Here is a 27,104-nt window from a genome sequence, read left to right on the forward strand (position 1 = left end):
TCGTATGTGCGGCGGTGATTCCGGACTCTGTTCCCTCTTCGCGTTCCGTAAAGCAATCAGCAGATGGCAGTCACTACGTCAAGGCTTGGTCAGGAGATAGAGATAGAGTACAGTTGGCCCAACACGGCTGAATAGAAAAACGTTCAGTCGTTCCCCCGCTCACTTGGAGCGAGGCTGGACGCTCTCGACGTCTGCAGCCTCTGGTGCCGACGCCTGGAAAAGAGTTGAGGCTGGCCAACCGCGGGTGAGCATTTAATAAAATGGGTCACGGTGTGACGTTACGTCACCTTTGGATAACGAACCGACAACGGCCGTTCTTCCCTCAGACTTACACGCACACAAGTCCAACAGACCCTGACGGGCAAGTGGTCAGCTAGTTCACCATCGTCGTCGACGTCGGCCATGGCTCCAAAGCAGCAGTGCGCCAAATACGAGTACGTCGTTACGCCAACGGGCTCCAAGATTCTCCCCGTCGAGGAGCCTACCGAGCCGCATTCCAAGGACGAGGAGAGCCCGGCGGATTACAACTCGGGTGGCTACCTTCAAGTTCAAGTGAACGATACCTTCAAGAATGGTCGTTATCGCGTCGTCAGGAAGCTCGGGTGCGTCGTGGCGCTCATCGTTCGCCTGCGTTCAACTCATCTCACGATCGTATAGATGGGGACACTTTTCGACGGTCTGGCTCGTTAAGGACACTCAGTGCGTACCTTCCCCCTCTTCCTGGGACCTCTTCTGACATTCTTATGCTCAGAACGAAGTGCCATTCCGCTCTTAAAGTCGTCAAGTCCGCTGGTCGCTACGCCGAGACTGCACGCGACGAGATCAAGCTGCTATCCCGAGTGGCCTCTGTCTCCCCTTCGCACCCCGGGCGGGAGCACATCGTCTCCTTCCTCGACTCCTTCACTCATCAAGGACCCGAGGCTTCCCATATCTGCATCGTGTTTGAGCCTTTGGGCGAGAACCTGCTGGCGCTCATCGAGAGGAACAAGAAGAAGGGTGTGCCCCGCGCGCTTGTCAAGATCATCGCCAGGCAGGCCCTCCTCGGCTTGCAGTACCTCCATGACGAGTGCGATCTCGTTCATACCGATATCAAACCGGAGAACATTCGTGAGCATATGACGATTTTCATCTCGCTGTCTTTTCTCAACTTCATCGCAGTGATCTCCATACCGGATGTCGAGGCGCACATTCAATCAGAACTCTGTCAATCACCAACGCCGACCTCGCGCCGTGTAGGCGTGCCTCATCCAACCAAGTCGCGGGCTGGCGTTACGATCCCAACCGCTCAGCGTCCGCGGCGGCAGGTGCAGATCTTTGACTCGCAGCCTCTCTCCAGCCCGAGGAGCCCAAGCGTAGGCTTTGGTTTCAACAGCTCGAGCAGCAGCCTCAGCAGCGGCTTCAAGTCGCGTTTACACAGCGGCGTTCCGTCGGCCAGTTCCAGTTACGGTGCCAGCATCCCAAAGGTGCCTAGCGGTCTGTCCATGTCGGCTCCGAAGAAAGAGAAGGACGTGGTCAAGAAGCTCACCGCGCAGGCACCGAAGCCGGTATCGCCATCTGCGTCCTCTTCATCTTCATCGGCTTCGTCTATATCGGCATCCACCGGCGAATCCAGGAGCACATTCAGCACCCCACCGACGTCACTCTCCCAGTCTATCGGGAGTGCCATCGCCGGCATCCTCGGTGCAACGATCAAGGAGGAAGACGAAAGCAAGGAACGAGTGGGCATTCCCGTTAAGGGCAAGGGCAAGGCGACCATCGAGAGCGAACTCGAGAGCGCCATGTCCACCTCATGGAAAGGCAGCCCGAAGGACAAGATTTCTTCGTCTCTCAAGTCCAACAAGTCTGGACCGCGTCCAACCGGGACACATTCTCGGTCGCAGTCGGGCTTTTCCTCCAGCTCATGGCAGGATCCTGGTATGGCTGCGCCAGCGCCGGCAGTAGTCGTCTCCACCGTTGTCGCCGCGACGGGCGAGGAGGATCCCTACGACTACTTCGACCTTACGCGACCCAGGATGACCACCATTTCCGGTGCTACGAGCTCGCGGACCACCTCCGAGCGCTCTAGCATCACCACCAAGGCTTCCCCTTCACAGACCCCACAGCCGGTGTCGGGGAGCCGGGTTGCTCAGAGCGACGCTACTTCGGTCGAGGGCGAGCCAGCCGGCAAGCCCTTCCGCAAGTCGCCTCTGAACCCCATTGTTAATACGGCACCGTCACTCCTTACCCAAACCGCTCCCTGTTGTGCCTCGCCCCCATTGGCATCGCCGTCTAACGACGCCGCCATGCAGCATCTCAACAACCGCCTCTCGCCGCCGCAGCATATGTCCGCGCTTACTGCACATATGCACGCGCACCCGCCACCTGACTTTGGCTCGCCATGCAGCTTCCCGAGCCCTCTGCGCCTCAGCACTAACGCTGCTTCGTCGCCGTCTTCATTACCAACCCCGACGGCAACGTCTCCTGAGCTGACAGGCCCGACTACGTCGCCCACTGGTTGCCCGCAGTCGCCCACGCCCACGAAGCCGGGCGCGCAGAAGATACCGACGCGTCCATCGCTCGAGACCGAGCTGGAGCAGGTGGAGGAGTTCTGCGGTCCGCCCATATCGATTAAGATCGCCGATTTGGGCAACGCGACGCCGTCGAAGAAGCATTACACGGAAGACATTCAGACGCGTCAATATCGTGCCCCCGAAGCCATCGTCGGCAGGAAGGACTGGGACACGAGGGCAGACATCTGGAGCATCGCCTGTGTGGTATGTTGTCTTTAAGGTTTGACACGAGCCTTCTCTTATCTGTCTGCAGGTCTTCGAGCTCCTTACGGCCGAGTATCTGTTCGATCCTCAGAGCCAGGGCGAGCTATTCACGAAGGACGACGATCACATGGCTCAGATCATCGAGCTCTTGGGCGACTTTGAGCTCGAGGCCAAGATGGGTGGCAAGTACAGTCGTGATCTGTTCGACCACAATGGTACGTGCAGTCTTCGCGTCCCCTTTCCCATTCGCTCATAGTGCGCAGGTCATCTACGTTACATCAAGACGCTTAAGCCATGGCCGCTCAAGTCCGTTATGATGCAGAAATATCTGTATAGCGAGGCCGATGCAGACGCCCTTTGCGATTTCTTGCTCCCTATGCTCGTCCCTGATTTCCACAAGCGTGCTCGCGCCTCCGACATGATCGACCACCCATGGTTGACCGTGACGCCCGCGGACGAAGTGGTTGGCGAATGGTAATTCACCTTCGCCGTACATGCGTATGTTTATATCTCAAGCTCTCCTCTGTGTATATGTTCTCGCGTCCGGCATTCCCTCGTTTTCGTCACTCCTTTATCTCCTCTGCATACCATGCTACTCATTAGATTCCTAGAGGGATGGACCTTGTTACATGCATCTAGTATTCTAGACTTTAGATGGCGTAGAGCTAGGTGGTCGCGCCGTTATACAGTGTGGCGGCCCTTTTATCTTATTTTTCTTATTCCTTGTCTTACGTGTTGTTGTAGTTGCCTTGCTATATGGCTAATGTTACATGTCTCTGGGTCTCTTACGCTCGTCCCTCCGGCAAGAGCCTCGTGTAGACGGTGAGGATGATTACGCAGAACATGCCACGATATTACACCCATTTGCGGTGCTCGGCGCACGCAGCGAGACCATCGTCGTGCTCGCGGCTTTCAGCTTGAAGTCAAGCGAGTTCTTCGCTTGTCGGATCTAATTGACTATCAAGTTGAGGCAGCGACAGGATATCAAGTAGTACTAGTGATTCTTATATCGATACAGTATGACCTCGAGGCAGTAAGACGATGATACATGGGGTAAAAAGCGATCATTGTACGGTATATGAGTAGTAGAATGCATGACGGAGATAGCATGGATATAAGCAAAGACGACACGGTGCGCACAGCGCGAGCAAACATCACAACACAAATACTAGAGACTAGAAGCAGAAAGTCAGTGGGCCGTACATTCGTTTAGGTTGAAGACACACCTAGGTAAAGCCCGCGAACATGACCACCTACGTTTGCTGAGAAGATGACGATCCTCCTCCCGTCGAGGATCCTCCTTCGTCCGGGAGCAAATCCGGGTAACGGGTGTACGGCCTTGTAGCCTGGTTGGGCGCCATCCACTGCACGTTTATCCCTGGACCGCCCTCCTCAGAGCCCTCGTTCACGATAGGCGTGTTGAAAATGATGGGCGTCGGCGCCGCGGCAGCCTCTCGCTTCTCCTGTTCCTCAAGCATCGCGCACACCTCAGGCCCGTGCAGGCGACGGTGACGGAGCATATTGGAGCGTGTCGCGAATTTCGAGTCGCAGCCGGGCGCCCCGCATTTGTGTGCTGAGAGCAAGAAATGCCGCTTAGCAGTAGACGGTGCATAGAGTGATTGGCACACGTTTGGCGCCGGTATGACTGTTCATGTGCGACTCCAGGGCGCTAGGCCTTCGACAGAGCGTGAGAGGTCATGACCATGGAGGAGGGGTGAAGGATACGACGGCGCACCTCAAGAAGTGCTTTCCGCATTCAGAGCATTGACGATTGTCTGACGGCGAAGGCTGTTGTGTTGCTGGGGCGTTTTGGATTGTGGTTGGAGCGGCAGCGGCAGCAGCCTGAACGTTCGCTTGCTGTGCTGCATTGTACACCCCCTTGGTCAGCTCCTGCTCGTAGAGGAGTAGGCACCACCTCACCTGAGCCTGACCCCAAACCCGCGGAGCCTGCCTGTGGCTGACCCATCGGCTGCATCGCGGCGCAATCCTTCGTTCTCGCAAGTTCCTTCCGCTTGTCGGACCCTTTCTGGCGCGTAGAGAGTTGCGTTGCGGTCCGGAAGGAGAAGAGACTTGAGGGTAAGGGACAGCGTGCGAGTGTCGCCAGATACTTCAGCAAAGATTTGCGCAATTCCCTTAAACAGAGAAACTGCTGAAGTCCGGTGTCGATCCGAGCAGGGCTGGCATGTTTTTTCTCGCCTTGTCCGTTCCGCGTACTGCCAATTGTAGGCTCGCTTCCCTCTCGATGCCTACCGTATGTCGCTCACTCCCAATGCCCATCCGTGTTGGCAAGACGCCTTGGCGGACTTGTGCGATAGGTCAAAACAGGCAAGCAGATACGTCGCGAGCCTCCAGCCGCACTTGAGAGCCCCCTCGAGCAGAGAAGCTGCATGTGCCCCCTCGCAGGACTCCGGAAGTGACATGGTCTGCTAACATTGCTGTTGGTCAGTGTAACGGCGTGCCGTATAAAGATAACGACTCACAGAATGCACTTTCCCGCCAATAGTGACCCAATTCATGCATGGCACCGAGCCGATAGGTGCCCGTAGAAGTGCTCTGCTCCTCGCCCAAAGAGGAGGTGAACGTCTGAGAATGTGATGTCAGGAGGATCCGCGAGATGACCTCCCTCGACTATGCCCCCGCTCCGCGTCAGGCTCCATAGCACGTCAAGTGTGCCGACGGCTGGAGCGTCTATCCCGCAGAGCCAATGGCACCTGGCCTCAGAACAGCGAAGACAACCAAACGGTCGCTGGCCGTGGTGAGTAATTCAACCTGCGAACGATACCTGCCTTTACCGCAGCTAATGCTCTATTTCAGCATTATATGTTGCCTAGACGAGATCCCGCCGGTGGACCACGACACCGTAGACGAGCTGCTAGCATCGGGGCCAAAAGACGGAGACGGCACCAAGAAGGTTACCCTCGACGCGCAGCGACAGCGCTACACATCAACTAGGAAGTTCACCCAGGTAAGGGCTGGCAGATGAATATAATTCGCAGATAATATTGGTCGAGAGTGCGAAGACCGTCAGAGTCACTCGTGCTGGTTGTGGGTGCAAGGACGTTCGTCTGGCGAGGAATTTGACTGACTTAGAGCCCAAAGCGACAGAGCGCATTCCGACCGCCATGCGTGTTGGGAAGACAAGCGAGAGACATCGTCAGTGATTCTCACATTGTCCTTTTCGAACATGGCCGAACTCTGACGCGCAAATACCCAGGCCGCCTCTCCCTGCTCGTCACGTCGACGTGACGCCAAAATTCGCTGTTTCCTCTCCCTCTCATCTTGTTGTCCTTGGACTGCGCTCGGCAGGTCGCCTGTTCTTCTAGCACAAGCTGGACAAGGCTGGATTAGCCGGGCTGTCGATCTGTCGTCTGGCTCGGAAAACACAGGCGCCTCAAGCCGCATCCTTCTTGCAGACATCCTCGAAGTATAGGTGCGTCGAATCTACAACGCAGCTAGTTGTCTCGTTGATTTTCCTACTGCCCAGACCCCATGGATCCGCCGTCGTTATTATTCGACGGTCGCCAGCAGGCGATCGTCGTCCACGCCCCTTCCAGTCCGCTATTGAACACACCCTCTATCTTCCCCACCCAGTGCAGGCCAGTCAACATCAACTTTGTTCATTTCGGACAGCTTCCACGAGGGCGCAAAACTCGCGAAGGACGCAACATCCCCCGGGCGTCTAGCGGCTTCCGACACCATGCGCAACAAGAATCCTCCCTCTCTTTCCCAATCTCACGCTCTGAGGATTTTTTTCCCGCCAAGCGCCGCGAGTGTCATCTCGCGGTCATCGTCAAAAACCCATGTCTTTACCCTCCACAGGCTTACCCCAATTTCCTGACAGTCGCGGCCTCTTGGTCGTCCCTACCCTGAGCCCTGTCTTTTCGCCCGATGCAAAGGTTTACGTGAGGATGGCCCCCAGTTCATCAATGAACTTTGCACACTTTTCCTTTGATGAAGACTTCAATGATGTGCGTGGCCGCCCAAGAACCTGGGAATTTATTGTGTTTTCGTCCATTAGCGATGTAGTATACGCCAACGTAGCCTATAGCAATAGAATTCCTCTCGAGCCCTTATATACAGCGTATATCGCTGGCAAGCAACGTCTGCTACTCGCCCAAGGTCCATGTTGATCTACGGACACTAATCGAGTAATCGCCGTTAACGCGTAAGAGCCGGCCCTCAAGTGATCTTGGCGCACGTGCAAACGAGCGACGCGCTCATTTGGACACAGCGCCAGACTTGCATCTTCCCGCTCTCCGCACGCGTTGTACCCCTCCATCATGTCTGGATTCGATGCAAATAGGGTGTACAGCGTCTCCACCCCCCAGCGGGCTATCCCTCAGGCCGCTGATTTGCCATCTGAGGCGGAAAAGTCACTGCTAGACTTTATAATGCAGTACCGCGTTGGAGGGGACTTCATCTACAGGTGCGTGGCGAGCAGGCTCAAAGGATTATATCTGACTCCTGTCCAGAGACAATTTGCGTGCGAATTTGCTTCTCAAGCAACATCTGCTAGAGGTGGACTTGAGGCACGTTGGCTTGTACAACGACGAATTGGCGCACTCGATCCAGGATCGACCCTCAGATGTCTTGCCACTAGTGCGTGATGGTCCCATTATATGGGAGGATCAAGACTGACAACGCCGTATAGTTTGAGAACGCGGCGACGCGTGCAGCTCGCTCAATTTTGTTCCCCCTCATGAAGCAGACCGACCAGCAGCAGAACGAGATCATGGAGGAGGCCATACCCCGCGTCCAAGTCACCATACGCTCTGGTCTTAACATGCTGCAATTCCGCGAATTAACCGCCGACGTGATGAGCAAGCTCGTACGCGTGCCGGGCATTGTCATCTCTGCCTCCGTTCTCTCCTCGCGCGCAACGAAGCTGCACCTGCAGTGTCGATCGTGTCGGCATGTTCATATCGTACACCCTGCTGCTGGGATTGGTGGCTCCGATAGCGTTCTTCCGCGCAAATGCCTGAACAATGACACGGCTGGACAACCCAAGGACTGCCCACTCGACCCGTACTTGATCATCCATCCGAAGTCGACGTTCGCGGACCAACAGACCTTGAAGTTGCAAGAAGCACCAGATATGGTCCCCGTCGGAGAACTCCCTCGACACCTACTCCTGTCAGCCGACAGAAACTTAACAGGCAAAGTCGTGCCGGGCTCTCGCGTTGTTGTTACCGGTATATTCTCAACCTTCCAATCTACTAAGAACGTGAGTGCTTAACGCGCCGATTCTCGTTCTTCAAAAACTCACCTAGTTCAGAGGAGCAACAACGCGGCTGCCTTGCGACAGCCGTACATTCGCGTCGTGCATCTGGAGACAATGTCTGCCGCAGGCGCAGGTGCAGGCTCGAACCCGTTCGGCTTGCAGTTCAGCCCCGAAGAGGAGGAAGAGTTTGGCGAGATGGCGCGCAGTGAGAACTTCTACGAGCGATTCGCGAAGAGCGTGGGGCCCAGTATCTACGGCAGCTTAGGTTCGTTCGAAAAGTCTTGCATTCGCGTGAGCACTTTCACAGGTGGCGCACAGATATTAAAAAGGCCATAACATGTTTGCTCTTCGGCGGCTCGAAGAAGGTTCTTCCCGACGGCATGCGTTTGCGAGGCGATATCAACGTGCTCTTGCTGGGTGACCCGGGAACGGCCAAGAGTCAGCTTCTGAAGTTCGTCGAGAAGGTACGGTTTTTTACGTTCGGGTTGGACCCAGACTGACCTCGCTATCAGGTCGCACCCATTGCTGTGTATACATCCGGCAAGGGCTCCAGTGCTGCAGGTTTGACCGCTTCGGTACAACGAGACACGAATACGGTGGGTCGTTGTCGTGCGTCCTGCGAGAAGTCGTCTGAGGCATTGTCTACCGTAGCGCGAGTTCTTTCTGGAAGGTGGCGCAATGGTCTTGGCCGATACGGGTGTCGTCTGCATCGATGAGTTCGACAAGATGCGAGACGAGGACCGAGTCGCTATTCACGAAGCGATGGAGCAGCAGACCATCTCTATTGCGAAGGCTGGCATCACAACCGTCTTGAACTCCCGAACCAGCGTCTTGGCAGCCGCCAACCCTGTCTTCGGTCGATATGACGAAGGGCGCAGTCCGGGCGAGGTGAGTCTATTCGAATGATTATAGTGGGCCGCAGGCTTACCCCTCGCAGAACATAGACTTCCAAACGACAATTTTGTCACGTTTCGACATGATCTTCATCGTCAAGGACGAGCACAACGAGCAGCGCGACAAGGTTAGTCCGCCCTAATCCTTCAATACTCAGCGACGGTGCTCACGATACCCTCAGATGATCGCGAAGCATGTCTTGAACATCCACATGAATCGTCCTGGACAGGACAATGGCGAGGAGATGGGCGAGTTGCCTTTGGACAAGATGAGGCGATACATTGCGTACTGCAAGGGGTAAGTGACATTCAGCCTGGGTTTCGTTCGAGACGCTGACCTTTCGCTGCAGCAAATGCGCACCTCGTCTTTCCGCTGACGCACAGGATATGCTGAGCAGTCACTTTGTGAGCTTGCGCAAGGAGGTGCAGCAAGTTGAGCAGGATAACAATGAGCGAAGTTCTATCCCCATCACTGTTCGGTAGGTAGCTCGTCTTACTGGCTAGGGTCGCAGCAGCTGACCGTTCTCCCAGTCAGCTCGAGGCTATCATCCGGATATCCGAGTCGCTCGCGAAGATGACCCTGTCTCCCGTGGTCAAGAACCACCACGTCGAAGAGGCAATCCGACTCTTCAAGTTCTCCACCATGGACGCCGTCACCGCCGGCTCCGCCGACGGCATGTCGCGCGGCGAGCTTAACGAGGAGATGACCCGCATAGAGAAGGAGATCAAGCGACGACTGCCCGTCGGCTGGAGTACGAGCTACCAGAGCTTAGTCAAGGAGTTCGTAACTCAGCAGGGGTACTCGAGTCATGCGCTTGAGCGTACACTGTTTGTGCTCGAGAAGAGGGAGATCATACGGTTCTCGTCTCAGGTAACGTATATCGTGCTTTGGGAGTGGCAGCGTACTGACTCCCTCTGCAGAAAAAGGTTGTTCATAGGGTTGGGGTCTAGTCATGCATCGTCCAGATCCTTGTTTCTTGTGTATTGTGTCTGTCGCATTGCTTTGTTGCTATTTCATGTGTTTTACCACAGGTTATCTGTGCGCGGGCGGGAGCAGGGAAGAGATGTATCGCGCGCAAGGTGCGTCTGGGCAGCTTAGACAACGCGATAGAGAAGGCGGTGTAGTGCTTATTATCGAGCCCGCCTAGCTCAATCGGCTAGAGCGTCAGACTTTTACGAACAGTGAAACATCTGAAGGCTGCGAGTTCGACCCTCGCGGTGGGCTTTTTGCTTCATTGCTCTCGATAGATCTCGCTTCGTACCCGAGGCATTCGACTCCGGTGCAGCTAGCACACCGACCGAGCACTATGCAAGCGAGTTATGTTTTCTGACGTCGTCCATGCAGTCCGCCATCGTCGTGAGAAAGGGCGCTCCTCGCAAGCGTGCCTGCTTGTCCTTTACAGCCATGATGACGGAGGTCCTTAACCACCACTACTTGCTCGCGAACCGCCACCGATGCTCAGCGAGGATATCGAGGCCATAGGTGTCCTCAAGCTGAATGTGCAGTCAGCACAGATCGTCAAGAGCAGCTTTCGGCAGGGCTTGTCGCCCGAGATCTACGTGAAAGTCTCTAGGTTTCTGGGGGATGAGATCGCGCGGACGAAGGCCTCGAATGATAGGTGCGGATGTCACTCCTTGTCCCCCTCTGAGGTATCTGACGAAGCTGCTTTAGTACGAACCCACATTGGATGGAGACGCTGACGATCCTTGTCCGATCGTTTACCGACAGGCTACATCTCGGAGTGTACGATTACCATCGTCATTTCAAGCATACCTTTCTAGGAGGAACGGCGCTGGACCTTGCCCCCCTCGAGCATGAGCACACTCTACTTGCGATCAACAGGCCTCTGGCGAAGGATACGAAGCCAACTGGCGAGATACTACTGGACGCGTCCTTCCATCCCCTCGCGCCTGTCGACTCACACGAGCCCTATACCTGTGTGCATGTCCATCACTATACCGCAACTGTGGGCTGATCGTCTTCAGGGAGTGGCGTCGCGCGCCTTCTCATCATACAAGCTCGCGACTTGAGCGGAGGCGGCCTATCGGAGCCCATCAATGCAAGCGTTCAGATCCTCCTAAACCAAGAAGGCAAGCCCGTCTTCCAGACAAGACCCTTCGTCCAATCCGATGCGCCCGTGTGGCTGGCGAGTCACGAACTGTATTGCGCGGACAGGGAAAGGATGTCCATCACGGCGAGGATCGTGAGCGGGGATCACAACTTGGGTCAAGTCACGATTCGTTTGGACGATCTGCTGGAGGGGAAGGAGAATGGGGTTGAGTGGTGGCCGCTTACTGGTTCGACGAGCGGGCAGCTGAAGATGAGTGCTGTATGGCGTCCGTTGCGAATAGAGGCATAATCGGTGGACGTTGTCGATGTGGCTGGACTTCAATGGACTCTGTGCCATGAACAATGGATGGACTACACGGTGGCGCGATAGCTAGCCGCTAGGCTGGCACCGAGGTGATGGACCAAGTTATTTACGAGGGTGAACGCCCACGAACACATCTCACTTTCTGTTGATGTCTCGGTCAGTAAACTACTCCCAGTCCGGCTCTTCCTCATGCAGCCTTTTTTTCTCTGCTTCAAAATTAGTGCTACCCGCTCGACAACCCTGGGGGAACGAGCCCGAAGATCTATGTGAGTCATATGCCGCCTGAGTCGGACCGGTCGACTGAACAGGGGACTTCGGCGTTCTCTTGCGCTATCTTCCTTGATCATGATCCTACCGACTGCACACCGCTGCACATGCTTTCCAACCCGAAACGCGGCCAAAATCCAAATATACGCCCTTCATTTGGTCAATAGGACGCGAGTCAGAACGTAAAGGCACGACAAGTGAGCAAGAGCGAGTCAGCAAACAAGAGCGAGTCAGCAAGCATGGCGGCCAAAAAGCCAGCACCATGTCCTGTGCAGACCTCCACCTGCATACGCTGCAAGATCACTCCACGTCGTCGCTACGACCTGCGACGACCACCAGGATACTCGCCAGCACTCCGAGGCTTTTAAGTGCCCGTTCGGCCATCGCGTGCTGGTCAGGTTCGGTGAGCGGCAAGCGCCCGAAGCGATAAGATAAATGGCTTGACTCATCCTGCTCTAATTGAAGTACCTGGCGCTTGATTTCACCCCGCACCAGCGCGTTCCTCGGGAAGTCCCATCCTGCCCTTGTTCACGACCTTCATGAGGTCCTTCGGCTGGGGGATCGACGCGTTTAGCGCGTCTGGCCTGCCGTCAAGTCAGGCTTTCTTCGGAGCGTCTGAAGCACCGTACAGTGTGTTGGGAGAGTCTGAATTACCGTGCGTGTTATTCACAGGAAATAGACCGATCATTAACCACTCCCTCGCGCTCAGTACGGCCAGCATACCATCGGACTCTTGGTACGACACGCGTACAGTGCCAATTTGTGCTGCTCTTGTCTCCGTACTCCTTCTGGCCTCGCATGTCGCGTACGCGCGTATAAGGGGAACCCCCTCCGAAAACAAGGAACAGGCCGAGGTCATCACCACCACCACATCCCCGTTCAAAGACCATGTCGCACGCGTCGGTGGTACGGCTACCTTCGCCTATAGATTCCTCCGGCTGGTGTGCACCATCGCGTTGCTCGTCCTCTCAGCGTCCTTCCCTGCCGACCGCTCGCTTGCCTACATTGCATCCATCGTCACGTACGCGTATGCTAGCGCTTTGGCTCTTGGCTCCCTCGTCGGAGGTGCTTCTGTCAGAGGTCTTTTCGCACGGCACGCGACTCTCGTCCTTCTCGCCACTTGTGCTGTTTACGTTCACCGGGACATTTGGCCTCTAGCGACGTATACTCTCAAGCCGCTCGATGAAGATGAAGGGCCAATCTTGTGGGTGAAGCTCGCGCTCCTGTTCGTAGCGGGCCTTGTGGTACCTCTCTGCATGCCGAGGCTGGAGATCCCTGCAGGTGGCGAGGTATGTAGAGCTCATTGCGTACGCACTCGTTGTTCTGACAGCGCTCGTAGACTGTCAATCCAGAGCAGACTGCGTCTTGGCTGTCCATCGCAACCTTCGCTTTCATCGATGGCATCGTCTGGAAAGCACAGAAGCAGCCGCACCTAGGGCCTGCCGATATGCCTGTGCTGGCCGATTACGATCGTGCAGTGCCTCTGAAGGAGAAGGCTTTCAAGGTTCGTCTGCTACGTACATGGTAATTCTGAAAGTGTAACACTCATGACGTCTCAGCATATGGACCTCTTCGCTGGGGCGAAAAGGCGGCATATTATATGGAACTTGTTGCGCGTCTTCCGGAAGGAGTACTTCCTGATGGTCGTCCTTATGATTACATACGGCTGCCTTACCTTCTCGGCGCCTTTGGGTATCTACAACCTTCTCAGGTATGGGTTGGCCAACTTCCTGATGCTCTTTACTCACCTGATCGTCAGCTATTTCGAGACCGGAGGTGAAGGTGCCACAATCCGCCCCTGGTTTTGGGTCATCTGGCTCTTTGTCGGGCCATCGCTCATGACGGTTGCCTGGAATGGGTACCTGTACACGTCAACACACAATCTCGCCCAAGCGCACACCATCATCGTCCAGCTGCTGTACGAGCACGCTCTGCGCATCCGTATGAAGGCGGAGACTCCGACCAGCGCTCCTTCTCGTGCTCCCAGCCCACCTGCGCCGGACTCACCGGAAGAAGGCGCTGACACGGCAAGCGTCAGCTCGTCAGAAAACACTCAGACCAGCACTACGGTTGTTCAGAGCGCTTCGTCTACGAAGGACAAGAAGGCCAGCGAGGAGACGCATTCTTCGTCGCAGCACCTTGTCGGCAAGATTAATAACCTTGTGACGACCGACCTTGCGAACGTGACGCTGGCGCGCGACTTCATCATCTTGTTCATTGTGCCGGTCCAAATTGCCATCACCATCACCTTTTTGTACAAGATCATTGGATGGAGGTACTCACAGCGGTCAACGGCATGCTTTTACAAGCTGACGAGAATTACAGCGCTTTCGTCTCATTGGCCACCATCCTCCTCATGCTGCCGTTCCCGACCTGGGTCGCCAAGAAGATCCAACAAACGCAGCAGGAGCGTCTCAAGCGCGCTGACGGTCGTGTACAGCTGGTCTCGGAGACGATGACCGTCATCCGTATGGTCAAGTTGTTCGGCTGGGAGAAGAGGATGCTTGACAAGGTGGACCAGAAGCGTGAGCAAGGTACGTGTTGAATAGTACTCTTTGGTCCTTGGAATACTCAACAATTCTGAAGAGATGACCTGGCTCTTCCGCCGTCGCATCCTTAACTTTTCTAATCGTATCTTCGCGTGAGTGGACGGTGCAACCTGTTACAACCGAGCTTTGATGGTTTGTCCAAAGCATGATCTCACCTCTGATTACTATGGGTGTGACCTACATGACCTAGTAAGCTCGCTTTTTCTACCCGTCAAGCATTTACTGACATCCTCGACAGCGTATGTCCAATGCGGGGAATACATTGAACTTGAACTGACACTGATTTAGACGATCTTCATGAAGAAGACCTTGAATGCGTCGATTGTGTTCAGTACCATGTCGGTCTTCGACCGTTTGCAGGAGTACCTGTTCATGGCCACCTTCGAATTGACAGACGCCATCTCCGCGAAGGTCTCTGCCGATCGTATCAACGATTTCTTGCAGAACGTACGCGTTCATGATGTTCCCCCTCAAAGATTTCAACTGACTGTCCACAGGCTGAGCTCCTGGATGAATACGCACCAAAGCACCCGGAGGCAACCTTCTTCCAGCCCAGCGAAGACGATGATCGGAAGGACAAGATCGGCTTCAAGAACGCAACGTTCACCTGGTCCGACGATACTGGCGGCTCCCTGACGCCGTCGAAGCGAAACTTCCTGTTGAAGATCGAGGGCGAGGTCTTGTTCAGGAAGGGCGTTGTCAACTTGATAGTAGGGCCTACGGGCGCAGGCAAGACGAGTCTGCTTATGGCTCTGCTCGGTGAGTGACTATTCTCGACCTGCGATCTGTGTGCTCACCGTTGACAGGCGAGATGCACTTCATCCCATCGGTTCCGGATTCCTGGTACAACTTGCCTAGGGAGAACGGTGTGGCGTACGCAGCACAGGAGTCTTGGGTTCTGAGCGACACAATCAAGGCGAGCAATATGCATGTGTTTTTGTCGACACTTGCTGATAGTTGTTGCAGAACAACATCATCTTCGGCGCGCCCTGGGACGAGGAGCGATACAAGAAGGTCCTGTACCAGTGTGCACTCGAGCGTGATCTGCAACTCTTCGATGCTGGTGACAACACTGAAGTCGGCGAGAAGGGTACGCTTCCGCGTCTTGACCAACAGTGTTCAACGCTGACAGTATTCATCAGGTCTTACTCTGTCCGGTGGTCAAAAGGCTCGTATCACCCTGGCTCGCGCTATTTACTCGTCGACGGAGGTTCTCCTCTTGGACGACATCCTCGCTGCGCTGGAGTGCGTACTATGATCTCATCAGGTCTATTCAGCTGATGTTTTGCCAGTGTTCATACGGCCAAGTGGATCGTGGACAAGTGCTTGATCGGCGACCTCGTGAAGGGTCGTACCGTCATCCTGGTGGTGCGTAGGGAAGTTGATGTGCTTGGAAAGAGCCTGACCTAGGGACCTCTTCCAGACTCACAACGTTGCTCTCACCCGCCCCATTGCTGCGTATGCCGTGGCGCTCCATACCGACGGCTGCGTCTCCTCTCACGGCACCACCCAAGAAGTCTTCGCTCACGAGCCAGAGCTCGTACAAGAAGAGAAGGAGGAACAGGCCGCTATTGAGAAGGCCGAGGAAGTGGTAGACGATTCCGCTGCCGCTGACGACCAGGCAGCCCCGAAGAGCGACGGAAAGCTTATCGTCGCGGAGGAGGTCGAGACCGGTCATCTCAGCTGGAGCGCGCTCAAGCTTTACCTGTCGGCGATGAGCGGTGACCATCCGTACATCTTCCTGCTCGCCTTCCTGTTCGGGATCCTTATGGTGCAGTCCCTCTTCGTGTCCATCACCTACTACCTTGGCTGGTGGGCGTCGCAGTACGAGACGCATGACCCTTCGGAGGTTGACCCGCTCTTGTGAGTTTTGCATGCTGTTGACCTTACCTGCGATGCTCATGGTCTTCGTTAGCTACCTGGGCTTCTATGCGCTCATCGTCATCGTCTGCGTTCTCATGAACGTCGTGGTCGTCGTATTCTTTACCGTGGCGGCCCTTCGGGCATCGCGCAGGCTTCACTACAGACTCATCGAGTCGATTCTGGGCAGCACCCTGAGGTGGCTGGACGTCACTCCGACCGCGCGAGGTATGTCGTCTTATCCGCGTGTCTTCGAGAATTAACGACCGTGTCTAGTGATTACTCGCTGCACGCAGGACATCCGTTCCAGTAGGTGCTTTTCCTACTGAAATACTCTAACGCTGACTTTGCTACCTTCGCAGTGGACGATACTGTCTCGCACATGTTCTACCTCTTCTCAGAGACGACTGTCACGATGATCGCGAAGCTCATTGCCGTTTGCCTTATGACTCCGATATTCCTGCTCATGGGCGCTATCGTCTTCATGATGGGTGGCTTCCTCGGTCAGATGTACATCCAGGCGCAGCTCTCCATCAAGCGAGAGTTGTCTAACGCGAAGGCGCCTGTGCTCGGACAGTGCGTGCTGATTGTTCCATGTGGATGTCAACTTTGCTGACGAGATCCTTACAGCTTCAGCGCCACGACTGCTGGACTGAGTGCGTTGCAACTCTCCGATCATAGCACAGTCTCTGACATATTTTCCAGCGTCCATCCGTGCGTACGGCGTACAAGAACGCTTCAAGAACGAGTCCATGAGCCGCCTGGACAATTATATGCGTCTTGCGCGTCCGCTGTACAACCTCAACCGCTGGGTGTCTGTACGTATTGAGACCCTGGGGTCGATCCTGGCTGCCTCCCTCGGTGCTTTCCTGCTGTGGGAGAAGAGCACGCGGGGGTCATCGCAGACTGGCTTCGCTCTCAATATGGCGGTCGGGTTCAGCGAGCTCATCTTGTTCTGGGTGCGCCTTGGAAACGAGTTGGAGATTGAGGGGAACAGCTTGGAGCGTATCGGCCACTACCTCAACATCGAGCAAGAGCCACAGGCTACCGAGGAAGGCAAGCCGCCTGCGTACTGGCCTGCCAGCGGCTCCCTGAAGGTCGAGAACCTCTGCGCTCGATACTCGAAGGATGGTCCGCTGGTCCTCAAAAACATCAACTTCGAGGTCACCTCCGGCCAGCGCATCGGCGTTGTTGGTCGCACGGGATCGGGCAAGAGCTCGCTGACGTTGTCGCTGTTGCGTTGCATTCCAACGGAGGGAGCGGTGTACTATGATGGATTGAACACGTCGAGCGTCAACTTGGATGCCTTGCGCTCGAATATCACCATCATCCCGCAGATGGTGCGCGTGTTGATTGTGGTAGGAACACGGTTGCTGACCACTCTCATAGCCCGAGCTCCTTAGTGGGACGCTTCGCGAAAACCTGGACCCCTTCGACCAGTATGACGATGCGGTCTTGAACGATGCACTGCGCTCGGCAGGTCTTTTCGCACTTCAGAGTGACATGGACGAGGGCCGCATCACCCTGGACAGCGCCATCGCGAGCGGTGGAAGTAATTTGTCCGTTGGTCAGCGTCAGATCTTGGCTCTTGCCCGTGCCATCGTCCGCGGAAGCAAGCTGCTGATTCTCGACGAGGGTAAGATGCTTGCTCTTCATGCAGCTGGCGGTCGCTCATAGTTATCTTGCAGCAACGTCCGCGATCGACTACAAGACGGATAACATCATCCAGGAGTCGTTGCGCCAAAACTTGAAGAACGATGTGACGCTCATTACCATCGCACATCGGCTGCAGACCATCATGGACGCAGACAAGATTGTGAGTGAGCACCTATCTAACGGAACACGTTGCTCATGCGTTGGTTTGCAGCTGGTCCTCGACGCTGGTCGCATTGTAAGTGGTCTGTATGACATCAATGGGACTTTGATTGACCACGTCTTTACAGGCTGAGTTCGACAGCCCCGCCGAGTTGCTCAAAAAGGAGGGTGGGCGATTGAAGGCGCTCGTGGACGAGTCCGGGGACAGGGCCACCTTGTACGCAATGGCGGAAGGGAAGGCTCGGGTGTAGAGTAGACTCGGACTATATACATATTAGAGTGAGTCTGCCTAGGATTTTACACGAAAAACAACCTCAAAAGCAATGTTCTTTCACGAATTTCTTGTATCAAAGACAATGAACTTCACGGCGATCTTCAAATATTTGCCAAAAATCCCGACGCCCATTCCAGCACCTTATAGGTTGTGTATGCTCGAAGGCCGGCGTTGGACACTGAGAAAGCGGTGGGTGAGGCCCAGGCAATCGAACCGTGCCCTGTAGTGAAGCTTGGGAGAGCGGAGGAGCGACAGTCGTCGTGCCAGAGGGCGGGCCAGGTTGTGATATCATGAGTAGATCGCGCGTCCGAAGTAATTTCTGCCGGCCCTCCCAAACATTTCGAGCGTTCGGGAAGAACTTTCACCAAAATATAATAACTGTTGGATTTGAAAAAGCGCTGTAAAATCCTGGGCAGACTCACTCTATTGCTTGATCTCATAGATGCTACAGACTAGTTATACAGTACGGTTGACGGCTGCCTTGGATGAACGTTGACGTGGGAAAGGAAACTTGATTCGTGGTGGCGTGGGAACTCTGGCTCGCTGTACTGCAGCGTCACCGTGCCGCCTTCGCGTCTTCAATGTCTTGTCCTCTTCGTCGATCACAGCGCTGCCACTCCTTTCAACACGGAATGTCGTTGAGGAGCCATGTTTCATGGCCGAGAGCAGCGCCGCCTAACCCAGTCGAGTCTGATGCAACACGACGACCGTCACATCAAAGACCTCTTACCTCCGGAAATCATGAAGTTCCCCTCGCGGCCAGTAGGCAATAAGCACAGATGCTATATAGCAATCCGTTGCGGAGGGTGAAGGTTTCCGCTAGTCCCCCAAAGCCTTGTCTACTCCGCCACGATGGAGGGTCGACTTGCGCAGACCCATTTTGATGCGCCATGGGCAAGTCAGGCTGCCTTCAGCAGTCTGCTAGATGTACCCTGGTTTACGACGCCTGAGAGCTTGTGCGTCCATGCTTCTTTCTTCTTTCTTGGATAGAATACTCATCCTTTGGTAGCTCCATCACAAGCTCCGGCGACGATGTCTGGCGTGATTCTAGAGTCGTTCCTTCGTATCTTGCTGCCGCGTCTGCTGCATGGCTTGCCCTCCACTCCGCGATCCACTACTGGCGCTCAAGACGCACTCCCGGCGATGACAATGCGGAAGAGACACCGTCTGGTCTTACCCCACGACTGCAGCACTTCGTTGCTCGCCGCGGTGGTTGCGCAATCTTCACCTACAGCCTCATTCGCTTCCTAGGGGCCATCACCCTCATGTCGCTGTTCATCGCCTCGCCTCTTCCCGACAAGCGTGTGCAGCTTGCGTCTATCATAACAACTGCATACATCACCTTCCTGACCTGTTTGAACACATTTACGACTGGATGGACGAGCAAGATCGCTTCCCGTCATGCAACTGTACTGCTTTTGGTATTCTCTGGCGTATACTTCTATCGCGATCTCTTCCCGCTCGCCACCTACACGCTATCACCTCGTGATGAGGCGGAGGGCGACTTCCTATGGGGCAAGATCGCTCTCATGTTCTTGACGGGCATTGCGGTGCCAGTGTGCATTCCGCGGATATATACTTCGGTGGACCCAGAGGTAAGGCATTCCTATGGTCGTCGAAACTCTGCCTCACGTCTCTCCAGCACCCCCAGACGGAGACGGCCCCGGAACAGACGGCATCGATCCTCTCCTTAGCTACCTTCTCCTACATGGACTGTGTGCTTTGGAAAGCGCAGAAGGTGGCGCACATGACGAAGGAGGACCTACCTCCCAATGCCGACTTCGACTACGCCGCCAACCTGAAGAAGAGGGCGTTCCCTGTATGTTTTCAATAAGTTCCTCTGTACGCGATCTGACCCATAGCCTCTAGCATCTCGATAAGTTCTCCGGGGCGAAGGACCGTCACATCATCTGGAACCTGCTGCGCGTCTTCCGTGTCGAGCTCGCTACCATGACCGCCAGCATGCTATTCTACGGCGTCATGACCTTCGCCGCGCCACTCGGCATCTTCAACCTGCTCAGCTACTTCGAGACGCACGGCGAGGGCGCGACCATGCGCCCGTGGTTCTGGATTATGTGGCTTTTCATCGGCCCCTCCCTGATGTCGCTCGCGCTGAACACCTTCCTCTACATCTCGACGCACAACTTCGCGCAGGCAGACAGCATGATCACGCAGCTGTTGTACGAGCACGCGCTGCGCATCCGCATGAAGGCCGACTCGGCTGGTTCGTCAATGCCGTCGGAGGCCCCGAAGAAGGCACCTTCGGCCGCGTCGAGCGAGGCTGGCGAGGACGAGGAGACTGTCGGTGATGCGTCGTCGATCGAGACGCGCACGGTGGCTGCCAATGAGGAGCCGGCGAAGGAGGCCCAGAAGGCGGATAACGGCCAGCACATTGTCGGCATGATCAACAACTTGGTCACCACCGACTTGGCCAACGTGACGGCTGCGCGCGACTTCGTGCTGCTTTTCATCGTCCCCTTCCAGATCACCATTACCATTGCCTTCCTCTATGTGATCATTGGTTGGGCGTAAGTAACTCTTTCCTCTTTCATTGCGCGTACGCTGACATTGTTCATAGTGCCTTCGTCTCGTTTGCGACCATCCTTGCCATGATGGTCGTGCCCGGGTGGATAGCCAAGCAGATCCAGGTAGTTCAGACTGAGCGCTTGAAGAAGGCGGACGCGCGCATCCAGCTTGTCTCCGAGACGATGAACGTCATCCGCATGATCAAGCTCTTCGGCTGGGAGAAGACGACGCTAGGCAAGATCGACGACCGCCGCGAGGAGGGTGAGTAAACTCACGATGTACTGGTGACACTGGCTCACATTGTCGTTAGAGCTCACCTGGCTCTGGCGCCGTCGGCTCTTGAACTTTGGAAGCCGGATGTTCTCGTTCACCTCGCCTTTGATCACCATGGGCACGACGTACAGCTGTTACACCCTCTTCATGGGCAAGGAGCTGAACGCGTCTGTTGTGTTCTCGACGATGGCCCTCCTCGACCGGCTGCAGGAGTACCTGTACATGACCAGTTTGGAGCTCACTGCCGCGATGTCAGCGAAGGTCTCTGCCGACCGCATCAACGACTTCTTGAAGAACACTGAGCTGCTCGATGAGTACTGCGCAGAGTCGAAGGATGCGGCCACCTTGCCTCTGACCGTCGTCGACGAGATCGAGCGCTCGGACAAGATCGGCTTCCGGAACGCCAAGTTCTCATGGTCGTCGGGCGACGCGCACCGTGGTACGAGCTCACCGGCCAAGAGCGGCTTCACGCTCTCCGTTGATGGCGAGGTCACATTCAAGCCCGGTCAGGTCAACCTGGTCGTCGGACCTACCGGCTCGGGCAAGACCAGCTTGCTCATGGCGCTTCTGGGCGAGATGCACTTCGTTCCCACTGTCCCCGACTCTTGGTTCAGCCTCCCGCGCGAGGACGGTGTCGCGTACGCAGCGCAGGAGGCCTGGGTGCTCAACGACACGATCAAGAACAACGTCATCTTCGGCTACGCCTACGACGAGGACCGCTACAGGCGTGTCATCGAGGCTTGCGGCTTGGCGCGCGACCTCGAGCTCTTCGGCGCGGGTGACCAGACGGAGGTTGGCGAGAAGGGGCTGACGCTCTCTGGTGGCCAGAAGGCGCGCATCACACTCGCTCGCGCGATCTACTCTCCGGCGAAGATCCTGCTCTTGGACGACATCCTCGCGGCGCTCGACGTGCACACGGCGAAGTGGATCGTCGAGAAGTGTTTGCGCAGCGAGTTGGTGAAGGGCCGCACGGTTATCCTTGTGACGCACAACATCGCCATGACGCGCTCAGTTGCGTCGTATGTGGTCTGCTTGCACGTCGACGGTTCGGTCTCTTCGCATGGCGCGCCCTCCGATGTCTTTTCGCATGAGCCGGAGCTCATCAAGGAGGAACTGGAGAAGGAGCACGAGAAGGAGGTCGAGGAAGAGAAGGGTGAGGCTGCTCCTGCACCAGCTGCTGCTGCGCCTGCTCAGGAGGCGGGCCCCGCGGAGCCTGTGTCAGACGGCAAGCTCATTTTGGCGGAAGAGGTCGAGGTATGTCGTGGGTATGTTCTGCTCCTGCACTCGCGCTGACTAGCGGTCAGACTGGTCATATAAGCTGGGGCGCCTTCAAGCTCTACCTGGCCGGCATGAGCAATGAGCACCCGTACATCTTCTTCCTATTCTTCCTCCTCGGCATGGGCATGGTACAGACGACCGTCGTCTCCATCACCTGGTTTCTCGGTCACTGGGCATCCCAGTATGACACGCACGACCCCTCGGAAGTGAAGCCTCTGTACTACCTCGGGCTCTACGGCCTCATCGTCGTCGCGGCTGTCGTCATGAACTGCATCGTGTACATTTGCTACACCCTCGCCGCCCTCAAAGCGTCCCGCGCCATCCACACCAAGCTCCTCGAGAGCATCCTCGGCAGCACCCTCCGCTGGCTCGACATCACGCCCACCTCCCGCGTCATCGCGCGCTGCACGCAGGACATCCGCTCCATCGATGACGGCGTGCAGAACCAGCTGTACCTCTTCTGCGAGAGCACGGTCACCATGATCGCCAAGCTCATCGCCGTCGTGGTCATGACGCCCATCTTCCTGCTCACCGGCGCGATCGTCTTCATGATCGGTGGGTTCTGCGGCCAGGTGTACATCAAGGCGCAGCTGTCGGTCAAGCGCGAGCTGTCGAACGCGCGTGCGCCGGTGCTTGCGCACTTTGGGACGACGATATCGGGCTTGCCGTCGATCCGTGCATACGGTGTCGAGGAGCGCTTCAAGGCAGAGTCGATGCACCGCCTCGACGGGTATATTCGCCCTGTGCGCAATATGTACAACCTGAACCGCTGGATCTCGGTGCGCGTGCAGAACCTGGGTGCGCTGCTCACAGCGTCACTTGCGGCGTACCTGGTCTACGTTCAGGGCGCGCGGAGCTCGTCTTCCACCGGTTTCTCGCTTAACATGGCTGTCGGTTTGAGCGAGCTCATCCTGAATTGGGTCCGTATCGCGAATGAACTTGAGGTTGAGAGTGAGTACTTGGCTTGCCTATGAGTATTAGGTTATCTGACTCCGTTCTTCCAGGCAACAGTCTCGAGCGTATCCGTGGTTACCTCGACGTCGAGCAGGAGCCCAAGCCCACCCAGCAGGGCAAGCCTCCCGCATACTGGCCGTCCAGCGGTGAACTGCGCGTTGAGAAGCTCTGCGCCAAGTACTCCGTCGACGGCCCGAAGGTGTTGAAGGACCTCAGCTTCGACATCAAGTCCGGTCAGCGCGTCGGCGTCGTCGGACGTACCGGGTCGGGCAAGAGTTCGCTAACCCTGTCTCTCCTCCGCTGCATCCCGACCGAGGGAAAGATCTTCTACGATGGCCTCGAGACGCACGCCGTCAACCTCGATTCGCTGCGCTCGAACATCACGATCATCCCCCAGGTGCCCGAGCTCCTCGCTGGCTCACTGCGCGAGAACCTCGACCCTGCCGGCGAGCACGACGACGCGGCGCTGAATGACGCATTGCGCTCCGCGGGCCTCTTCGCGCTGCAGAGCAACATGGACGAGGGTCGCATCACGCTGGACAGCACGATTACGAGCGGTGGCAGCAACTTGTCAGTGGGGCAGAGGCAGATCCTCGCTCTTGCTCGCGCACTCGTACGCGGCAGCAAGGTGCTCATTCTCGATGAGGCGACGTCGGCGATCGACTACCAGACGGACAACATCATCCAGGAGTCGCTCCGGAAGAACCTGCCTGCCGACGTGACGCTCATCACCGTCGCGCATCGTTTGCAGACGATCATGGATTCGGATAAAATCGTGAGTCGCTTATCGTCCTCTTACTATACGCAACTAACAGCTCTGTAGATGGTGCTTGATGCTGGCCGATTGGTCGAGTTTGCGAGTCCGCGGGAGTTACTAGGGAAGCGCGGTGGCATCTTGAAGTCGCTTGTGGACGAGTCTGGGGACAAGGATAAGTTATATGCGATGGCTGGAGCAGCGTGAGGATGGAAAGCATCGCTTTTGAGAGTGGAGAGTCGTTCGTTGATACATGTAACATACCTTGCATCTACTTATTTTATTTACTTGCCGCATCCATATTATACTAGGCGTTACTGCCAATGACAACTTCTTGCGCAAAACTCGACCGGTCTCTACAATCAGACGTGGCCATAACTAGTCAGTTGCATTGAGCTGTCTACTCGGACATCTATCGATGACTGGGCTGGATTGCCACAAATGTTATGGGCGTCCGGTGGGAAGCTTCCAAAAGGAGAAGCGTGCTATCACCGGAAGCAACGCGGAAGCAGTCTGTTGATCGCCGCTTGATCACGATAACCCATGCCGTTCTGCTTTACCCTGCTGCTGTTCCCGCCGCCTACAGCACACTCATCGATTTGCCACAATGCTCAGCGGCAGGCCGGACGCCCTTCGCAATGCTGTTGAAGAACTGCCTCTCCGCAGACGATGTCAGCCAGGACCCGCCGTTGCCAACATAAAACACAGCCTGCCTCATGGCAACCAGCACTCCGGGCGCTGTTCAAGCGGGTGACATAGACCTCGATAAGTGCCCCACTTCTCGCTACTGAATTGACAATTTGCTCATCATCAGCACGAGGCGTACGGTGTATGTCGTCGAAGCCTGCAAGAAGCAGTACCTTTGTGACCCTTCTGGTTCACAATGCCACGACCTTCTTGACATATGCAGGCTTTGACCTGGGGTGTGGGCAGGTATAATACGGCGGCGCTTTGTGTAGGAAGACCCTTCCTATACTTCCCAACTAAAGTTGAGAAAGACATCGAGTCTATCGCTACCAGAAAGCCAAGCGCCAATCCGCCATCCAATTCACACATTCAGAGATGTCCATCCAGACTGCCCCTGCTTCCACTACCTTTGCTGCCTCCCCCGAGAACTTTGGCCTGAAGCGCAGCTCGAACGCAAGCCCGCGCTCTCAGAACAATCAAACCATGGACCCCGAATCCCTCGCAGACTCTTTGGCCGCCTTCGTCCTGGACGGTGCCAAGAATCAGCCGCAGCTCGCCTCGGGCGCCAACACGATCCCGCTCGGCTCTCGCAGCAACAAGCCTCCCCTCAAGGATGTCACCGTGAGCTTACTCGCGGTCCTGGGGGAAGGGACGTAGCTGACGATCCATGCAGAATCACCTAGCCGATGCGGCGCCTATGGCTGCCCTGCCCTTCTCGATCACTGGGACCAAATCCGGCCCATCTGCCATCGCGCGGAAGACCATTGCCACACACACCATCCCCACCAGCGCGTTCATCACCAATCCGAATGCAGTAGTCGTGCGCCGCAGCGCATTCCCACCCATGCAGGCTAGCGCGCGCCCTCCTACCCGCACCTTCGTCAACCCTTATCTCCCCTCAAACCAGGCTAGCGCACCCGCGCTGCAGGTACGCTCTTCATTCGTATGCTCTAAACTTCCACTCACTTTGCCACAGAAGCCCTCCACCATCGCCAGCGCCTTCAACTGCAACCCCAATGCCTTCGCCGCCGCCTACAACGCGCGTGTTCCACACTTTAACTTCAACTTCAACCCGTCCAACCCCTCCCCTTCTACAGCCAGCGCGTTCGGGTTGCCGGTATGTGTGCATTTCTGATGCACATCGTACCGTCTCTGACTCACGAGCTTTGCTCAGAGCACCTGGAGCGCTGTCACTAACATCCAAGAAGACGAGCCCATGGACGTCGACGACCCGTGGGCTATGGAGATCTGCCTTCCCGACCCCGATGCGATGGACACCTCGCCAAACAGCGAGAACTACTCCGTCCCCTTCTTCCCATACCACGGTCCTCAGGAGTTTGTGGCGCCGCAGTTTGGACGCCTGTTCCACCCGTTCGTGCCCCCGCCGCTTCCTGAGCCGACCCACGCGAATGCCTACAACGCTTTGAGGCAACTCGACTCTTCGACTGCTGCCATGCACGCTTCGCTGGCTCGTCCGGAGCTCTACTCTACTTCTCCTCGCCAGCTTGCCTCCTCTTCTCTCGACGAGTCCCTTCTGCCGCGCTTCTCCGAGCCCATCATGGACGAGCTCGTCCAGCGTTACCCACACTCGCCCGACGCCATCCTCGCCGACAAGAAGCGCAAGCGCACGACGATCAAGACCGCCGCCCAGCGCGAGGCCGAGGCGAAGCAGGCCCGCTACTGTGCACAGCTGAAGGCCGAGCGGAAAGAACTCCATCGTCGGTCTATCGCTCTTGCCGCGCGGAAACCCGAGCTCCCCAGCAAGAAATTGCGCACTCCGCAAGCCGACCGCGAGCGCGTCGAGGTGCCGCCTTGCATGGTCCCGGAGAAGACGAGGCGGACGCTGGCTGAAATGAAGAAGACCTCAGCAACGAAGATGACGAAGACGACCGAAGCGTCTCGTCGTTGCAACTTGACGAAGGTGGGTAGCCGCCTGCTAGCAGCTGCATGCTCTGCACCGCGCTCCTTGGTTGGTTTCTTGTAAGACTGTTACCGACATGGCTTGTTTGATATCCCGTATTCTTCTTTCCTCTCATCGCTGTATCTCTCATCATCTCTGTCGTGTTCTTTGTTTCTTCGCATCTTTGATACCCTCATCTACCTTAGTATGGACTCGACTTTTTTGTAATCACCTTTTAGTAGTTGTAGTATTCGCACCGTACCTTTTTCTTCTTCGACCTTCAGATTTCAATAACCAGATTCTTCAATGCATCTCTGGAATGTGATATAATGCCGGCGGTCACTTTCAATGCTCAAGTTCATCTTTCCAGCCAAATGGTGAAGACATTGGCACGGTAGTTAACACGAGTGGCAAGGCGATTTTTTTGGGGGCAAAAACATGCTTAAAAAGACGCTCAAAAAGGTGCTCAAAAAGATGGTCATTCTGCGTCGAAAAAGAGCATGTTTTTGGGGCCAAAAAGACGTCGAAAAAGACGGTCTTTTGAGACGTCTTTTTGCCACTGAAAAAGAGCTGAAAAAGAGAGGGCTTTTGTTGCCAAAAAGATTCAGTTTTTGTATGCCTTTTTGACACAAAGAAGATGGACATTTCACGGGTAAAAAAGCGCTGTGACCAAAAAGACGGTCTTTTGACATCTAAAAATGCGCATACCATGTTTTTGGGCGTAG

General features: G+C 55.9%; 8 protein-coding genes and 1 non-coding gene across 9 annotated transcripts; 8 read left to right on the plus strand and 1 right to left on the minus strand.

The window, feature by feature from the left end:
- Positions 1–162: 162 nt before the first annotated feature.
- Positions 163–3,583, plus strand: SCHCODRAFT_02610618 (kinase-like protein). Its single transcript, XM_050344434.1, has 7 exons — positions 163–244; positions 327–602; positions 658–699; positions 752–1,107; positions 1,159–2,753; positions 2,803–2,968; positions 3,017–3,583. The coding sequence occupies exons 2-7, from the start codon at positions 403–405 to the stop codon at positions 3,229–3,231; spliced, it is 2,574 nt and encodes an 857-aa protein (XP_050202192.1). The 5' UTR covers positions 163–244; positions 327–402; the 3' UTR covers positions 3,232–3,583.
- Positions 3,584–3,779: 196 nt separating this feature from the next.
- On the minus strand, positions 3,780–4,418 carry SCHCODRAFT_02610623 (uncharacterized protein). The gene is made up of 3 exons (XM_050344435.1): positions 4,382–4,418; positions 3,980–4,326; positions 3,780–3,928 (listed from the first exon to the last, which is right to left on the minus strand). Exons 1-2 carry the CDS (start codon positions 4,404–4,406, stop codon positions 4,007–4,009), a joined length of 345 nt encoding a protein of 114 aa, XP_050202193.1. The 5' UTR covers positions 4,407–4,418; the 3' UTR covers positions 3,780–3,928; positions 3,980–4,006.
- Positions 4,419–5,457: 1,039 nt separating this feature from the next.
- On the plus strand, positions 5,458–5,736 carry SCHCODRAFT_02489833 (uncharacterized protein; the record flags this gene model as incomplete). Its single annotated transcript, XM_003038729.2, has 1 exon — positions 5,458–5,736. The coding sequence occupies one exon, from the start codon at positions 5,458–5,460 to the stop codon at positions 5,734–5,736; it is 279 nt and encodes a 92-aa protein (XP_003038775.1).
- A 271-nt stretch (positions 5,737–6,007) lies between these two features.
- Positions 6,008–6,820, plus strand: SCHCODRAFT_02610626 (uncharacterized protein). Its single transcript, XM_003038728.2, has 2 exons — positions 6,008–6,183; positions 6,238–6,820. The coding sequence occupies exon 2, from the start codon at positions 6,243–6,245 to the stop codon at positions 6,621–6,623; it is 381 nt and encodes a 126-aa protein (XP_003038774.1). The 5' UTR covers positions 6,008–6,183; positions 6,238–6,242; the 3' UTR covers positions 6,624–6,820.
- Positions 6,821–7,010: 190 nt separating this feature from the next.
- Positions 7,011–9,930, plus strand: SCHCODRAFT_02610629 (MCM-domain-containing protein). The gene is made up of 12 exons (XM_050344436.1): positions 7,011–7,179; positions 7,226–7,352; positions 7,405–7,977; positions 8,029–8,239; positions 8,293–8,438; positions 8,487–8,570; positions 8,626–8,862; positions 8,912–8,995; positions 9,050–9,165; positions 9,218–9,346; positions 9,399–9,738; positions 9,789–9,930. Exons 1-12 carry the CDS (start codon positions 7,034–7,036, stop codon positions 9,816–9,818), a joined length of 2,223 nt encoding a protein of 740 aa, XP_050202194.1. The 5' UTR covers positions 7,011–7,033; the 3' UTR covers positions 9,819–9,930.
- A 75-nt stretch (positions 9,931–10,005) lies between these two features.
- On the plus strand, positions 10,006–10,092 carry SCHCODRAFT_t27. The gene has a single exon. It is a non-coding gene; the product is annotated as a tRNA-Lys (tRNA).
- A 463-nt stretch (positions 10,093–10,555) lies between these two features.
- On the plus strand, positions 10,556–17,984 carry SCHCODRAFT_02489677 (uncharacterized protein; the record flags this gene model as incomplete). The annotated part of the gene is made up of 26 exons (XM_003038726.2): positions 10,556–10,805; positions 10,854–11,071; positions 11,464–11,508; positions 11,849–11,912; positions 12,005–12,164; positions 12,438–12,798; positions 12,849–13,013; positions 13,069–13,784; positions 13,835–14,043; positions 14,096–14,150; positions 14,249–14,297; positions 14,347–14,505; positions 14,556–14,817; positions 14,865–14,989; positions 15,025–15,148; positions 15,201–15,303; positions 15,351–15,426; positions 15,482–15,921; positions 15,974–16,146; positions 16,281–16,494; positions 16,549–16,574; positions 16,624–17,258; positions 17,308–17,554; positions 17,607–17,734; positions 17,786–17,809; positions 17,862–17,984. The coding sequence occupies 26 exons, from the start codon at positions 10,556–10,558 to the stop codon at positions 17,982–17,984; spliced, it is 5,151 nt and encodes a 1,716-aa protein (XP_003038772.1).
- Positions 17,985–19,272: 1,288 nt separating this feature from the next.
- SCHCODRAFT_02662880 (P-loop containing nucleoside triphosphate hydrolase protein) lies at positions 19,273–23,999 on the plus strand (the record flags this gene model as incomplete). The annotated part of the gene is made up of 8 exons (XM_003038725.2): positions 19,273–19,602; positions 19,650–19,826; positions 19,877–20,535; positions 20,586–20,794; positions 20,844–22,060; positions 22,111–23,035; positions 23,089–23,813; positions 23,862–23,999. 8 exons carry the CDS (start codon positions 19,273–19,275, stop codon positions 23,997–23,999), a joined length of 4,380 nt encoding a protein of 1,459 aa, XP_003038771.1.
- A 369-nt stretch (positions 24,000–24,368) lies between these two features.
- SCHCODRAFT_02528830 (uncharacterized protein) lies at positions 24,369–26,707 on the plus strand. The gene is made up of 5 exons (XM_003038724.2): positions 24,369–24,472; positions 24,520–25,100; positions 25,153–25,407; positions 25,456–25,596; positions 25,654–26,707. The coding sequence occupies exons 2-5, from the start codon at positions 24,855–24,857 to the stop codon at positions 26,461–26,463; spliced, it is 1,452 nt and encodes a 483-aa protein (XP_003038770.1). The 5' UTR covers positions 24,369–24,472; positions 24,520–24,854; the 3' UTR covers positions 26,464–26,707.
- Positions 26,708–27,104: the final 397 nt, after the last annotated feature.

This window comes from Schizophyllum commune (assembly GCF_000143185.2).
Source record: "Schizophyllum commune H4-8 unplaced genomic scaffold SCHCOscaffold_2, whole genome shotgun sequence".
Classification (NCBI taxonomy): domain Eukaryota; kingdom Fungi; phylum Basidiomycota; class Agaricomycetes; order Agaricales; family Schizophyllaceae; genus Schizophyllum; species Schizophyllum commune.